Genomic DNA, 17,218 nt, shown 5'->3' with positions numbered 1-17,218 from the left:
AACGCGGGGGAGAGCGTGGCTGCTATTGGCTGCTGGGCACGCTGACACGTGGTCTCTCCCCCGGCGCGTCGTCTGCCGCTGCTCGCTCCGTTGACGGCGTTCTTTGTGCGCTCGCTTTACTCTTCACCATTTTCGAGATCGCTGTCTTCGCTACCGTCGGGATTCTTGTGGCGTGTTTTGAACGGTTTTGTGCACCCTACGGATCCTCGCGCGTCCGTTCACGATGGTCCCTAAGCGGAAATTCAAAACGCAACATGCGTTCGGTGCGCGGCGTCGTTCTATGAATGCCGTCCGCATGGCGAAGTTGGCAAAGCGCGTTGCCGGCGATTGCGGAGACGCTTCCTGCAGTGCTGCCTCTGCTACACCGCTAGAAGAAGTCTGCGTTGCCACTTCCAGCGCCGTACCTTCCGAGTCAGCAATGCAAGGAGACGGCGTTTCAAGTGTGCCTGCTGTCCTGACCGCATCAACCTCGGCGATCGCGGCACCCTCTCTCGCGTCTGTCGCCGTGAGCAAAGACGCATCGTCGACCGTGCGCGTGAAAACGCACTTTCTGACGCCGGAGGAGATAGAGGCGGCGGAGGCACAACGTAATGCTGTGAAAAACAAACTTAGTGCCACGCCCGCGACGCTACGAAAATTTCAAGCGATGTCGCCCGATCCCGCACCTGCCACTGCTACCACCGTAGATGAGGTATTTTGCCTTGTGCAAATGTGTGTGTTCGGCCACCTGCTCTCCAAAACCTTGTGCCAGCGCTGCCTTTCAACTGGACTGACAATTCAACAAGGTACCCAGTTCGGACTGGCTACAAAGCTTGAGTTGGTATGCCCACATTGTGGGATTATTGCTAATTCTTGGAGTTCACCACGCCAGAACGCAGGAAATGCTTTTGAGGTGAACATCCGAGCCATTATGGCTATGAAGCAAATTGGTAAGGGGCAGACAGCTGTAAATGACTTTTGGGCTGCTATGAATGTATCTCACAGAGGACTTCATCACAAGACGTACCAGGAACATCTGAAGAAGACATTCAGGGGCCCAGAGACTCAACGCATGGAGAGTTTCTATTCAGAATCAGCAGCTGCTGTGAAAAAGGTTTACCAGGGAATGGACCCAGGATTTACCAGAGACATTACTGTGGTCTATGATGGCACCTGGCACAAGCGTGGACACACATCCCACATTGGAGTTGGGGCAGTGATAGAGTATCACACTGGCCTCATCTTGGATGCAGTTGTCCTCTCAAACCAGTGCCTCGGGTGTCAAACAGGACCCAAACCAGAAGACTCCGAGTACTCAAGCTGGCGTGAGCAGCACATCTGCCAAAGAAACACTGATGCGAAGTCTGGAAGGATGGAGGTCGAGGCAGCCTTGATCCTTTTCGCCCGTTCACTGACAAAGCACAACCTCCGTTACACAACGATTGTGTCTGATGGAGACAGTGCCACCTACTCTGCCCTTGTGAAGGAGAATGTTTATGGGCTAGTCCCAGTTGTCAAAGAAGAATGCCTCAATCACGTGCAGAAAAGGATGGGGGCTGCACTGCGCAACCTAGTGCAAAAGAGTGATAAGGCATTGGGAGGGAAAGGAAGGCTGACAAAGGCTCTGATCGACAAGCTGACGGATTACTATGGCTGGGCTTTGAGAAACAACTCGAATGACGCGGCAGCAATGCAGCGTGCAGTGATGGCGTCCTACCATCACATCACATCCACCGATGCGGAGCCTCACCATGACCTATGCCCAGAGGGCGCTGGCTCATGGTGCCGCCACAAGGCTGCTGAGGCAAATGGCTTACCACAACCAAGGCACAGGTACAATCTGCCAGGCTATGTCGCTGAGGCTATGCTGCCTGTTTATCAGCGCCTCTCCGAGCCTTCCCTTCTTCAGCGGTGCCTTGGAGCGAAGACTCAAAATGCATCGGAATCATTTCATTCTGTTCTGTGGTCACTGATGCCCAAGGAGCAGCATGCATCCCTGATTGCAGTGGAGACAGCACTGAATGATGCAGTGATGCGGTATAATGCTGGAAACCAAAGGGTCACCAAAGAAATTTCTCTGTCTGCAGGGCTCACACCTGGCCACCTAGCCATCCATCGAGCCGTGGAAAAAGATGCCCTGCACATGGGAAAGGCTGAGAAGCGAGGTCAAGCGAAGACTGAGAGGCGGCAGAGAAAGAAAGCCTGCAAAGACACCGCAAACTATTCTGCGGGGTCATTTTAGACCCAGAAATGTTGTGTCAAAACTTCAAGGGCCGTTTTCTTGAAATGAATTTTTTTCCTGGTGTGGCTGCTTATGCAAGCAGTATCTCTGGAACCGCTAATCAGATTCCCACCAGGTTTTTTTTATTGTGTGCCTGAATAAATTTATGAGGGCAAGACAGGCCCACTTTTTCAAGTTATTGAGTCTGGAATTTATTATAAGCAATCAAAATTAGGCTAATGCAAGTCTAATTAGTAACACTAAATACAATGTTGTGCTAAAACTTTTCAGCAAGGAAATTAAAAAAAAGGGCTCTGTCTTGCCCTGTGGTACCTATTCAGGAATCTTCATATTGAATTTGACAGTGCTAACACATTTTGCAAGTTCTCCAGGCATGTCATAAGGAACCTATGTGAACCATTCTGATATACTCCTGTAACTTGAGTACCAGTGTACGTAGCTCCATGAAACTTTGTAGTTATTCATATGTCTATGCCATGAGTGTACCCTGAAAATTTCATTCAGTTATCTCAAGAAACAAAAAAGTTGGTGTTCGAAGGTAGCCTCCTCCCTGAACATGTCGAAAAGCTATCGACTTGTCCGCTATAATTGCTACTCTGCCAGAGGCATTAGCCTCATCGCGGTCCTTCCGGAAGAGTAAGTAATTGCGAAGAAAGTTTGTGTTTGTAGATTCCAGATGTGTCTCTTGAACACACAGCAACTCGGGATTATGTTTGTGTAGTAGTTCTTTATTGTCGTCGAGGTTATGTATAAGCCCTCGTACATTCCACTGTAGTATTTGTGTCTCCGTTATAATAAATGTGTTTGGTGCTGTGTGCTTAAGATTAAGAGAGTGATATTTGTTCACGGGCCCTTTCGAGGCGCTGTGACGGGAGTTTTTTGTTTTTTTTTGAGCAGTTGAGAGAGGCTCGCCGATCCTTAGGCGCTGGTGGCGCTGTCTGGCTGGTCGTTGGGTCCATCGCCTCTTGCGAGGCGCTGGACATGGCTTTGTTTGACCTGAAGGCCTTGGCACGTTAGACGAGACCTTCGAGGCCACCTGCCCGGAGGTGAATGGCCCCTTCTTCTGGGTTGGCAGAGCAGCGCTAGCTGCAACCGCCGCGGGGGCAGGTGGCATATCTGCCGACTGACTGCTTGAGGGTCAGACAGCCGCCAGAAGCCATTGTGTCGCTGCCCCCTGACGCGTCACATCGGCAAAGGTGTTCTTGGGCAGGTATAAAACCTGCCTGCGTGCCTCCTTGAGAGTTATGTTTTCTTTTACCTTTATTGTCACAATTTCTTTCTCCTTTTTCCAGGATGGGCATGACCGCGAGTATGCGGCGTGCTCCCCTTCACAGTTTACACAATGAAGAGTGCTCTAGCAAACTTCAGAGGCATGTTCATGGGCACTGCATTTCGCACAGGTTTGATGGCCTCAGCAGCTCTGCAAACTGTGGCCGAAACGTTAGCATTTCAAACATCTTAGGGGATTGGGCACGTATGGCCCAACACAGAGCTTGATGTACCCGGCCTCGACCGACTCTGGCAGGACACTTGAACCAAAGGTGATTATTATGTGCTTGGTTTGGATCTCTTTACCATCTCGCCTCATCTTAATTCGTTTAACATTTATGACATTCTGTTCACCGCAACCCTCCAACAGTTCAGCCTCAGTGAGCTCCAGCAAGTCATCGTCCGAGAGAACGCCACGGGTGGTGTTCATAGTACAGTGCAGGGTTACTGTTACTTGGGTCTCCCCAAATGACACAAGTTTTGGCAGTTTCTCAAACTGCTTCTGATCGCGGAGCTCCAAGAGGAGATCACTGCTTGCCATCCTAGACGCCTTATATACTGTACCAAAGACTTCAGTCAGAGACTTGGAAACGAGGAACGGTGAAATGGTTCGTACTGGTTTGTCTGATTTTTCGGAGTGAATTACATGGAAACGAGAGAAATTGTGGACTTGGCGTCCGAAAGACTGAAAGACATCTTCGGGGTGCCCTCGTTTCTGAGGGCGATCAGGGAGTTTAAGAAAAGCATTTTCCATAAGTACAGTTGAGCTTTCGGCGGCGATGCCAACCACCCACCATGGAGCCCAATGGGGGGACGTGACAGAAGTTCCTCCTAGAGAAACCCTGCCAACACCAGCCGTACATCACTGCTATAACCAAATGCAGCATAACCAAGGCTGGCTAACCACACAAGGCTAACCCTTGCCGCCGGGAAACTAAGAAGTGAAGAGAAGTGAAGATAGGAAAGATGGAAAAGTGGGAGTGAAAGACGAGGATTGGAGAGGACAGGAAAAGGCGACTGCCGATTTCCTCCAGGTGGGTCAGTCTGGAGGTGCCGTCTATGTGAAGTCGAAGCCGAAGAGGTGTGTTGCCTCCACCGGGGAGCTTAAACGTCCAAAGACTCAGCATCGGCTCAACCCCCAGGATCCCCCTTTACCCAGACACGGCTAAGCTGCGCATGGCTACACGCGGGAGGGTCCAGCCCTCATGAGCTCGGGTACGTGGTGTCAGAACACACCAAACGCCTGCAGACGCCCCTGTGGGGAGTGGTTTTTTCTGTTTGCCAAATTCAGCCTTTGGTTAAGGTGTCTTTCAGCAGTGCAATTTTCGTATCTTATGAATCAACTACACCACTGGCCATCCTCCATGCCACTGCATGGTAAATAAATGTAGTTTGTAAACATGGCAACAAAATACAATATAGAAATGCTTAGTGTAGGGCTACAGAATTGGCACCAAAAATCCTAAGTTTTGTTAAAGAAGTCCTCAGTGTCAACAAGGCAATTTTTTGGTTTCTTTTAGTTTTTTACAGTTGTACAATTTGCTAAGAATTTCAGTTTCAATTACATAGGCCTTTGGATAAACTGATAAAGTATAAGGAGTTCATCTAATATGTTTACAGAGCAGTGATGCATTCGTAGCTCCTCTTTTGTGAGCGCACAAGCCTTGACGCTTTGCGAAAACTAGGCCTGCCCTAAATTATTGGAAACAAAATGGGAGGACACTTATTATTCGTTCATACATGTTCTGTGTAGTTGCCGGCAAGAAAACATGACTTAAGAGCTGTGTTTAGTATTTTTTCAGATAATACAGCTGCCAATAAATGTGTTATATATACTCAGAATATGTTAAAAAAGTGCTTGAAAAAATGAAGCTACATTTAGGTCATTTCTGCATTTTTTGGCTACTTCTAGCTACTTTCACGCTGCCATCTAGCTACTTTTGCTCGCAGACATTTGGCAACACTGGCCATTGACGTGCAGCGCATCCCGTCCGTGCGCCGACTGCATAAGCCGCGGAGAGCATCATGGGCTGGTGCCACTCGCTCCCCGTACGCATCACCCGTGATCGTGCTCCACACGTCCAGAGGAGAGGAGAATAATAATAATAATAATAATAATAACAAAAAAAGCAAAGCGGCACCCGACCACCCTTTCTGCACTCTCTCAGCGAGTGCAGAAGCAGCCCCTAGGCAGCAGGCAGCCCACTTAGTAGACGATGGCGCCGACAAAGCGCATAACCGTGTCACTTGAGACGAAGTTGCAAATTTTGCTAGACTCAAAGTACGAGCCCACGCTGGAGTGCCAAGATTGTGACGGCGAACACCAGGGGCCATGCCAATCAACGGAAAAGATGAGCTTTGTGCACCAGAATGAAACCCCCCTAATAGTGAAACTAACACAGTGGAAGCTTAGAATGACAGAAAGCTGAGCTAGTTGGTAAGGATTCATTATGCAAAAAAGAAGTGAGGCATGCAGACAGGGCACAAGAGTAGAGAAGTGGACAACACGAACGCCGAACATAAAACCCGTCGACGTTTTAAGCATACCGCGCTGCATAACCAGGTTCGTCCCGGAAGAAGAACGCTCACGCTCTATTTCGGATTGCATTGCTAGCATTAAACAATCAAATGCTCATTTTAAGACGCCCTGTCCGACCGTTAGTTGATTACCTTGTGGAGCATAAACTTAGACCAGTAATATCTGACAAGGAAGGTTATTTCGTAATTATGCCAGATGACATGTTTTCAGAAAAAAGCGATTTCAGCCATAGAAAAGAATTTACAGCCAGTAAAACTCAAGCCTTCGGTAGTTAAGCAACGTGCGGTTGACCTCTTGTCAAGACATAATCTTGATAGGCTTGTCTGTAATGTCAAGAAAGCTAAATCCCTCACCTTAGAACTGTTTTTCTCGGCCAAGACCCATAAACAAGAAATTCCATTTCGTGCTATAGTATCAGAGAAAGGGACGTGGCAGGTCTGTGTCGCTAGTTACCTACAGAACTGCTTAGCTTCACTAGGTTTTTCAGGCCCCTTTTGCTTACGTCATTCTCAGGCACTAGTTCAGTATTTGAGAGAGGAAAATCCTGGTGATTGTACAGCTTTTAGTATGGATATCGAAGACCTGTATTATTCCTTGCCGCATGACGGGTTACTAAATTCCGTAAATGAGTGCATTAAAGAACAAGTGCAAGAATCGGCGTTTATTGACAGATGCGGTGTTTCCACGGCAGCTTTTCTAGAAATTCTTTCAATGTACTTGAAGTCGACGCTGATTGGATGGAGAGATAGCGTTTTTCTGCAGAAATCAGGCATTTGTATTGGCTCAAAGGTTGCCCCTATTCTTAGCAACATTTACCCGAGTAAGGTTGACAACTGCTTAGAGAAAGCCTTAGGTGATAGCGTTATCAAGATGTTTCGGTACGTTGATGATTACCTGATTTTCTGCAATAGGGAAGAATTCGATTCCACTGCTACCTCAGTAAGTGATCAATTTAAACTTTATGGGGGAGGATTAAAGTTTACCAAGGAATTTCCACAGCGACGCGTAATTCAGTTCCTTGACATTTCCTTGATCTTCGAACAAAGCCATGTTTGTTGGCAGTAATCGCCAAGATCTTCGAAGCCATTGCTAAACTTTCAATCCAAGCATTCTAAATTAGTAAAAAAACGGAATTGCCATGTCGTGCCTTAAGTCTTCCCTCACCAGATCCTGCATGCACAAAATGAGCGCCAGTTTTAATGCGCACGTCCAGCGCCTATTAGAAGCAGGTTAACCTAGTGTAGTGGTGGCCACTGTGGCTGAGCGCCTAAAGAAGTCGGTTTCGAGAGGGATGGACGTGATTACAGAAAGCAGTAGTAGCAAAAAAAGAGTAGTGGCTATTCTGTATATTCATTCAGTGTCGCACAGGCTTTAAAAAGTTGCAAGTAGATATGATGTTAATGTTGCTTTCACTGCTCCCAACAAGCTAGGTAAGATATGTGCTGCCATACAGAATAAAAAGGAGCGGGTAAAAGGCAAAAAACGAACAGATATTTGTCCAGTGAAGCACAATAAGAACAATAGTTTTACTGACTGTCGTATGGATGTGGTGTATAAAATTCCCCTTAGCTGTGGCCAGTTCTATGTAGGGCAAACGGGACGGTCTATCAATCAGAGGCTAATGGAACATAAAAGGTCATTAACCGGTGGGTCGCCTTCTAATCTTTCGCTACATTGCCGAGATTGTAACTGCATGCCAGAGTTAGATGAATGCGCAATATTGCACAGGCATAAGAATGAAGATACGTGTCTTATGGTAGAGGCATGGCATATTTTTAATGGTGGAAGTGCGTGCGTGAGTCAGCCTTCGATTACTTTACATAAGGAAGAGATTAAGGGGGGACACGGCCCTTGAAAACTGAAAAATCGCGAAAACGTCGATTTTCGAAAAACCGTAATTTTGGGTTGTATGTCTCATAAACTATCTGTTCCGTAATTATCAGCACCTAATTCAACCGTAAAGTACCAAAAATAGCGCTACTTTTGAGGCCACCGCGGCCCAAAAAACACGCGCAAATGCCGAAATAAAGTCAAACTTCGCGCGTGCGCCATTCCCGGCCCATGTGGCCTGCCCGCGCCATCTTGGTGTCGTTTTGACTGTGGATTCTTTGTCTCTATCTTGCCGCCTTGCAAAAGGCGGCAAGACAGAGACAAAGGCACTATTGACGTTTTCCCGCGATGTGATGCGGAGCGCTGATTGGCCGGAGCAGCGCGTTCAAATATCGCGGGCTAAAGCGCGCCTGCCATTGGCTGCTGCGTGGTCAGCGGCGGCTGCTCAAATCCCGCGGGCTAAAGCGCGTCTGCCATTGGCTGCTGCGCGGGCAGCGGCGGCTGCTCCCTTTGATGCCGCACTTGCGTCGCTGTTGCCCCTTGCTCCGTCCGCCTCAACATGAGCTTGCGCGCTGCTCATCGCCTTGCACTATCTTTTAGATTATTTGCTCAGCTTTTTTTTTTTTTTTTTCGCTAGTTCTTCGCTGCACGTGATGCCGGCAAAGCCCAAGACAGTGCAGATGTTCGGTGCACGGGTGCGCGATATGCGTTTTGTACGATCATCGAACTTCCGATCTTCCGCAGCGAGTGCCGACTGCGTAGACTCTTTTCAGCGGCGGAACTGTGCTTTCGGCTGTCGCCAGTCAAAAATCCGACACACTGAGTGTGCCTGGAGCCGCAAGAGCAAATTAGAAGCTCCGCAGGAGCTTCTAAATAAAAAAGCACATGGGTTCAACTTTAAGGCCTGTTTTCTCGGAATGGATTTTTTCGCTAGTAGTGGTGCTGGGGAAGGCGATATCTCAAGAACCGCTCTTCAGATTTGTATGCAGTTTTTTTTATTCTGTTCTTGGATGACTTTACCAGGGGTAACAGGCTTCTTTTTTTTTGAAGGCTGGTGCAGTTAATTTATAATAAGCAATTAATTTTTGATGAATGTGGTCATTACTGGCTGCATCAAATTCAAAGTTGTCTTAAAATTTTTTGGAGGGGAAAAAGAAAAGGGCTCTTTAGCCCCATGGGATATCTATCAAGGCATCATCACAGTTAATTTCAGCTTCCTACGATGTCTTGGCATTTCTCCAGGCTCTTCCTCAGGCATATACATGAATCACCTAGTTAGACCTCAATAACTCTGGAACTAATAAACATATCTTCATGAAACTTCGCAGTTCCTCATAGTTCGGTGGTGTGAACGTACCCTAAATGTTTCATCTGGGTATCTAAAGTTCGGTCTCCAGGGTAGCCTCCCCCCTTAAGTGTCTTAACAGTTATCTCTCACGTAGACCGGCACGTGTACCCGACTGACACGTGGTGTTACCATTCCTGAGCATGCGCAGATGAGTTTTGTGTCTTCTTCTTTTTTCGCCTCAGTGCTCCCTTCAGTTGATAGTCGGCGTTCGTGTTGTCCACTTTTCTAGTCTTGTGTCCTGTCTGCACGCCTCACTTCTTTTTTGCAGTGGAAGCCGCTGGCATTACCGAGCTCTAGGAGCACGTCGCTACTGATGATGAAACAGGTGGTGCTTCGATGGAGGAGTTTCTGAGTGCAGATAGTGCTGCATCGTTCTGTGAATGGGACGATTGTTGTCACAATGACAGATGGCGGTTTTGTGCGGTGGAGGCAATGACAGCAGCGGCAGTGACGATGAGATTGACAATAGCCCGTCTTTGAAACCAACTCCAACCGAGTGACTGATTAATTTCATGCAGACTAAACTATTGCTACAGTGTTCGCGCAGCAGCTAGACGCAATGTACACCGCAGTTGTGAACCTGAAATCACTGCAAAAGCAAGTGCAGATTTTCGACTACAGTGGAAGCCCCATTATACGATTTCGTGAGGACCACGCAAAATCATTGTATAATCCGGGCATCATATAATTGAAAAACTAAGAAATTAGGCAGCAATGCCTAGCCTTGCCCAAAAAAGGGGTGCAGACCATCTGAATAAGCTCACGGCACAAATCTGCACTGCTCCGAGAAAGATAGATTAAATTATTTTTAAAACATGAAAGCCAGGCATTTAATTGGAGTAGGTGTGAGCGAATCTTCATTTTCATCTTTAAAAATAAATCTGAGAGATTTTTCTGGACGTTCGCCCTGCCACGACGCACTAGCTTCCTCTCGAGAGCTACAACATCTGGTAGCAAGTTGTTGACATCGTCACAAGCACAAACAAACCACTAAATGTTGTCGATGCTGCACAACATGTCTGCATAAGCTGGAACGAATGGACAATTTGGAAACAAGTTCTCTTTACTTATCGTCGTCGTCTGCGGTGGAGAAAGCTTTCCTTGGGTGGTATTCTTGGGTGATCCCTTTTGAAGATAGTTTCACTTACACGAAATTTCGCATGACTTGGCACCAAATCCGTCCCCGACAAGTGTTTCTGGCACTATGCCAGGCTCATTATCAGGGCCAAGAGCACTTTCGGCTGTGTACTTTGAGGGGTTCGGCACCAGAACAAGCAGAGTCTCACGAGAGCGAAACTATCTCCGTAAATGAACGCAGGAGTATACGTCAACTTCGAGCTTGTTTAAGATTAAGTACGTCTTAAGAGGCCGCACAGCCATTTGATTCAGGTACAGTACCAGGCCACTACGAGGCCCACAGAGCGCTTCGGACAGGCCTCGTATTTAAAGAGGGCCTCCTGTGGGTCCTGCCATCGATGAATCATCATAGTCCGCAAAAATGACATTGGTTTCGGTGCCTGTGCGCGCAACCGCACAACGTGGGAACAAGCAGACGAAACAGAAGTAAATTTCTCTTGCTGCAGTGCGAAGTAAAACAAAAATATGCAGACATTCGGTTTGTGTGTTTTATTATTTCTCTAAGCTTTACTTTGTCTACTCAAGCAACATATTACACACATACCAGACGTTCCTTAGAATAATGCTCAAAGTCACGTGTCACCACGAGTGGCGTCACAGCAAACGTGTATGTAGGCACACGTGTACGTCATCCTCCATTGGAGGGCGGCGGCTACAAGAAGAAGGGAAAACAGCGTTCGGTTCGAAATTTCAGAGCTTTCTGCGGTGCGTAGCGATGTAATACTTTGTAGACACAATCACTATCATGCATTGTATGCTCTGCGCTTGTCAGCTCAATATGGCCAGACTTGGTGAGGGCCCTTTAACGCTTGACACATTATTTAGAGGTATGAATACATGTTTTATTTTTCACTGGCTACTTTCTACGTCTATATTTAGCGCAAGTGGCAAATATTGTTTTGTAGCTATAAAAGTAGGCTCTGTAGTGTCCCCCCCCCCCTTTTAATAGCAGTCCAGATTTAGTGACAATCGGTAATAATGACGGGATTTTTCCTTCTTTTTGATATCATTATAAGCGGACTGCACTGTATGACTGGCTAGGGACTAGTCAGCCAATTGCTGCATGTATCGTCATACCCTTTGCCTGACACTATACTTGTCTGCACAAGTTTGGACGAAGCGTAGGTAAAGAAAAATACATTTTACTTTTACAATTACAATAAAAATACTTTTACAATTCTAATGCGTCCTCGACCGTAATGTGCACCCGTTTTCCATGACCAAAAAAAAGGGAACAAGAAAAATGCCCTCAATCGTAACACGCACCCGTTTGCCATGACCTAAAAAAAAAAGTCCTTTACAATATTCTTTCATACACCTCATTCTTTCATACAGAAATACAGCTTTCTCTCATTTGGGAAAAAGATTTACTCCCAGTGCACTAAAGTTGCGATAAAGTCGCAGTTTTGCTCGACAGGAAAAGCATCGATTACAATAGCAAATTAGTAGACAGCTATATGAAAAGTAAGGATCGTACTTTTATCGGCGGTATAAACTTTTAAACATTCACTTACTAACTAAATTAACAAGCATGGTGTCACGCAGGCACAAGCAAACACTCAGTGATCGCGGAAACTCTTTTAACGAAACGCTGGAGTAAGGAAGTGCAGTAGCAGGAGCAAAGGAATTGACCTCTGTGCAGCCGCTCGCTTCAACGCGAACTAAGTGACGAGAACACAGCACAGTGCGCCTTGATGCATAGACTCTCGTCTACATTGCAGATTGCTTTCAAGACAGGGGCCGTGCGGCTGCGCTGTACGTAGCAGCCACCGGTGTAGAACACCTCTCCTGTTTGCGCCAGTCCCGTACACAAGTTTCGAGAACTAAAAATTCCTTTCGACTCAGATTGAATTCCATCAGTCTCTGCAAACATCATCGCTTTCTTTTTAATTGCAGCACCATGATAAACACGGCATTTCGTTGCAGTCGGCACTTCCATGCTGGTAGAGCAAACGCAGAAAACGGGAAGACCGAAGAGACGGACAGCACACTAACCTAAGCCAAAGGAAGCATTGCCTAAGCACACGTACTACAGCACGTGGAGGAAGCTAGGCTTGAAGCGCATACGAGCCGGCCATTTTGAAATGCTGATGGTGATATGCAAACACGCATGCACCGCTATTATGAACCACTACCAACTTGCCCAAGCCTCTGCCTTAATATGCAGATTTAGGGTCGTACTCGATTCTAACACGCACACAATTTTTGGAGCCGTTTTATCGAAATAAAAGTGTAGGTTAGGTTAGAGTAAATAGGCAATCAAGATGAGGTTTTAAATACATGCATCTCTATATGGATATTAAGGGTAATTCCATTTACTTTGTTACATCCATTATTTGATTATATCCCGTTTCGTTATAACGTTTGGTGTAGTAGAAAAAGTAAAAAATATTCTAATATACATTTCCCTATTGTTTTTCTGAAAGGCAGCAAAAATTAGTAAATTGCAAAGGTTCACCACTGAAATCTGGAATGAATCAGTGAATAGCTATGGCAGCACTGCATGTAAGGCCTGCACCTCCACTTTCGACTGCGAAAATTTGAACATGTTTCAGTAAAGGTCGTGTGCATACCTACATATGTGGCCTCCGAGATGGCAATGGCACAATGTTGAAATCTCAGAGGCCCCGCCCACGTGCTGGTTAATTTCCACAAGCCGCTACTAGATGACACTAATTACTGTCCTGCTGATGATGGCAGGACACGTGATCACGGTCTCCCACATGATCGCAATCACGTGATTAGATACACAGTGTTTCAAGGGTATTGGTTGTGCTGAGGTGTACTGCTGCGAGAAAAGTGTGCGTGGATTTTGAACATGTGGATGTCTATTTTGCTTGAGGCTGCAGTCTGGAGTTTCAAGGCAACGGAAATTTCAAACTGCAATGGACGGCACAGAGGATGACCAGCTTTGGCAGAGCACTGATAAGGCAAGCTCATCAAACAATGAGGGCTGTGGAAGCGGCATCAACACTTGAATAAACGCTTTCATGTTTGTCCACTAGTGGTTCCTACACTATTCTTCATAGCAGTCTGAGCATCTTCGGTAAGTAGCCATAAGCTTGCCTCATGCAAGACCTGCACCCTGTAAAACATGCAAAAAACAAAGTACTGCCCTGACACAAGCAGTGTACAACAACTTGGCCTGTTCTATAAAAGAGGCTGCACCCAAAGGTCAGCACTGCAGCAGCCAAGCTAAAGAACGGCTCTCACTGGGAATGCAGTCAAGCGATGTGCAGCCAAGGAAGCGTAGGGCGTCCCTGTAGTAGGCCTGGTGGTCACCCATCTTCTGGTGGTAGTCGCTGCACAGCTGGTAGAAGCGGCCATGTACCTCCGTCACGCCCGGAAGGGACTCTGCCTGGGACTCTGTCTCCTCCAGAACCTTCTGCAAAGTGGGCTCAAGATCAAGCTTTGTGCCAAGCAGAGGCTGCGACAACAATCTGTCCTTCACTGCGCACTCACCTGGTTCCGAATAGTATGCAGGAGTCGCAATCATGCAAAGCGCGCTAATGATTTAAGCCAGAGATATTCAGCCATTCTTTAGAGCAATGGAAGCAGACTGAGGCCGTCACTACTATTTCTGTTGCAAATATAGACCAGATTTGAGTGAGCGTGACTGCTGCGCCAGCAATGAAACGTGACCAGAATGTGGTTGGGCCCCGGTCACGCTTTCAGGTCAAACATGAGAACGCATTAGAGTGCTATGAAAGAACCAGGCAAATTATTTCTAAGTGCTCAATTCTGACCACAGGAATGCAAAGAACGCCACCAGAGCACCCTTGTAGTACACTCAAACCCATTTATAACGAACTCAGCAGTTCCGTGAAAAGTGGTCGTTGTACATTAGTTTGTTATATATGCGCTCGGCCTTGAAAACAATAAAGAAGTGACCACACTAAAACTGGCATCAGCTATTACAATTCACCTTGGTCCGAAAACTTGATTTTCAGTGCCATTTTTGTTCCCGATGCATTCTCGTGCCTAGCAGCAAATTTCCGTTAGAAACATCCATCCAAAAAGTGAAATGCTGTGACGTATAGCTCTCTCCAAACAGTGCCCGGTTCTGATCACCTGTCATTTTGAAACTGCCAGCGCAACAGGCGTTTTTTATTGAAGAGCTTGTGATATATTTTACTACCAGCGGGGACACGACCATATTCTTCATAAGAGATTGAAGCATTCTAGTTGGCCGGAACATAAACTTCGGAAACTACTAAGGAAACTATGATGACCATGCAAAAGCCACACAACAGCCATTAAATAATGTTATCCATTGTCGTTTCGGGCAAAAATAATGCCATGTTTGAGGGGTAAAACATCACCGTGAACAGTTATCACCAATCGGCAATGCGTAAATGCAGCATTGCCGAACCGTGATTTCCAGGTAATGGCGTAGTAACTACCGACCCTTTCCAACGTCGCATGGCGGCAGTGCGTGGTGCAGCATTCTCGCCAACTCGGGCTGTGTCAACAGAAACGCTTGAGCAGCCATTGTTGTCATGGTGCAAAGACAAAGATGGTCATTCTGAATCACTGAAGCAGGTGTAATGCACATGGTGCTGCAAGGACAACTGCTCAAAAACTAGTGACGCCATCGTGGCATCCGATATTGCACGGGTGCACATGCCAGTGCCCACCACGCACCATGCTGTTTATGCCGTACGCCTCCTCCTTGGAGGCATGCCTAATGCGAGTGACCTTCGCAGCTTCCAAAATCTGCGCGCGGCAGTTGCTTCTTCATCTCGAAGGCTGCATCATCATCGCAGTTTGACTGGAGCAGAGCAGTTTGGTCTTGCTTCCCTGCTTCTGTACTTTGCGTGCGGCCTCTTTTTACCATGACCGAGTTTGAAGCGTTTGTTGTAACAGTACGTCGATTCAAAGAGCATTCGTTACATTTGGAAGCAGTTTCAATAGGCAGGGTCAGAAAATCGTAAATGCACTAAAATGTGGTGGTTATAACAGATAGATTGTCATACCTAGAATTGTTATAAGTGAGTTCCACTGAGTTAACACTAAACCCTTTCATATGTTGCACGTATGTATGTTGTAAAACAGGTTGAATGAAGTAATTCTTTTAATATGCTGATGTCACACACACCTTTTTCTACTAAGAAACGCTTGCCGAGACATATCCAATACAACTAGATGTAGTCGTGAAACGCTGGCAAGAAAGTGGAGCCAAAAAGAACCAAAGCCAGAATGCAGTGACATACAGTCGAACCTCGATATATCGAACAGAGCGGTGATCGCAAAATATTTAGATATAGCCAGAATTCGATATATAAAATCATGTAAAAAACGATTAAAAGCGTGTACAAATCAATCAATGAAACCAAGGACGCAATCGGGGATCATTGTTCAGAGGGCGTCGCACAACCAATTGTGAGCTCCAAACATCGATCCCCGATCACCAGTGGAATAGCCAGAAATTTTGTTCCGGGGGGCTCACGTTGCAGCTCGGCCTCCTTCGTATAGAATTTGTTGAGGGATCAAATACATGAATAATAAGTGCATTGCCATTGCGAAAGATGCTGCAAATGAATTCTTGAACGCTATGCACTGTCAAGACAAGTAAAATATGTATTTTTTCTTAAAAGCATATATTTGTATGTCCAAATAATTATGCCAGAAATAACCGATATCAATGTTTTCATGTTTTTTTTTTTTGCCTTTTTAATAAGTAAAGAAAATATCACACGAACTTCAGAACTATATCAGTTCGAAACTAGCAAAGCAGTGCATGCCGCTGATATGAAAAATGTTAAGGCCATGAAATGAACATGTTGAGGACAAATATTTTAATGAGACTGTCATTTAAGAACTTAGTTTACATTTTTGTACATATGCAACGGCCAAGGAAAAAGCTCCAATGACGCTGCCCTTTATTCCAATTTATTGCGCAGGAGGAGCTGTCACCGGTCATGTATTGTGAGCAAAGCTACTGAGAGACAGAGAGCCCATATAGAAAGCAGTTCTGTAAGATATACGAGGGCGAGTCAAATGAAAGTGAGCCAATACAAATATATGACTAATGGGGTAGTTTATTCAAAAGTAGTATCCATGAGCCTTTAGACATTGGTCCCACTGAGCAACAAGTCGCGTAATTCTTGTCTCATAAATCTCCTTGGGTTGCTGCTTCAAAAACTCTTGTAACTGACTCTTTCATATCATTGTCCGACATGAATCTGGTTCCCTTGAGCTCTTTCTTCAATTGCCCTAAAATGAGGAAGTCGCAAGGTGACAGGTCTGGGCTGTATGGCCGATGTTGCAGCGTTTCCCGCTTGAACTTTGCCAGTTTTATATTAACCCCATCCTTGACGAGGGCATGGGCATTGTTATGGAGCAAGATGACCCAATTCGTCAATTTTTCACGTCGCCTGTTCTTGATTGCAACACGCAGCCAATCCAACCTTTCACAATATCAGAAACGATTGATAGTCTCTCCAGGTTTAGTAAATTCTATTAGTAATGGCCCCCGATGATCAGAAAAAAATTCAAGAACACCTTTCTGGCGGAAAGGACGGCCTTTGCTTTCTTTGGGGGTGGTGAATTCCAATGTTTCCACTGGGAGCTTCGCCGTCGTGTTTCAGGCTCGTAGTAGTGGCACCATGATTCATTCGCAGTCACATTTGCAGACAAGAAGTTGTCACCATCATTGTGATACCGGATTGGATGAGTCAAGGCAGCGCCGAACTTCTCCATCTTCTGGCGGTGGTTGAAACTTTTGGGCATCCATTGTGCACACAAGAGCCAATAACCAACATGTTAATGAATTATGGTGTGAAGCGAACCGTGACTGATGTTCACATGCTCTGCCAGTTCATCTATGCTTATCCTCCATCATTGTCTAATCAGCTCATCAACCTTTGCAATT

At 46.1% G+C, this 17,218-nt stretch overlaps 2 protein-coding genes across 5 annotated transcripts in view; one reads left to right on the top strand and one right to left on the bottom strand.

The window, feature by feature from the left end:
* LOC142558596 (26S proteasome non-ATPase regulatory subunit 13-like) overlaps positions 1–17,218 on the bottom strand; it is a 283,634-nt gene that overhangs the window by 144,820 nt on the left and 121,596 nt on the right. For all 4 annotated transcript variants that reach the window (XM_075670747.1, XM_075670746.1, XM_075670749.1 and 1 more), the window contains exon 7: positions 13,558–13,729. In XM_075670747.1, coding sequence (XP_075526862.1) covers positions 13,558–13,729 — 172 coding nt within the window. The remainder of the gene's footprint in view (positions 1–13,557; positions 13,730–17,218) is intronic.
* Positions 26–2,400, top strand: LOC142558595 (uncharacterized). Its single transcript, XM_075670744.1, has one exon. It carries the CDS (start codon positions 224–226, stop codon positions 2,219–2,221), a length of 1,998 nt encoding a protein of 665 aa, XP_075526859.1. The 5' UTR covers positions 26–223; the 3' UTR covers positions 2,222–2,400.

This window comes from Dermacentor variabilis, chromosome 9 (genome assembly GCF_050947875.1).
Source record: "Dermacentor variabilis isolate Ectoservices chromosome 9, ASM5094787v1, whole genome shotgun sequence".
NCBI lineage: Eukaryota > Metazoa > Arthropoda > Arachnida > Ixodida > Ixodidae > Dermacentor > Dermacentor variabilis.
This window is presented reverse-complemented; position numbering and strand designations above follow the sequence as displayed.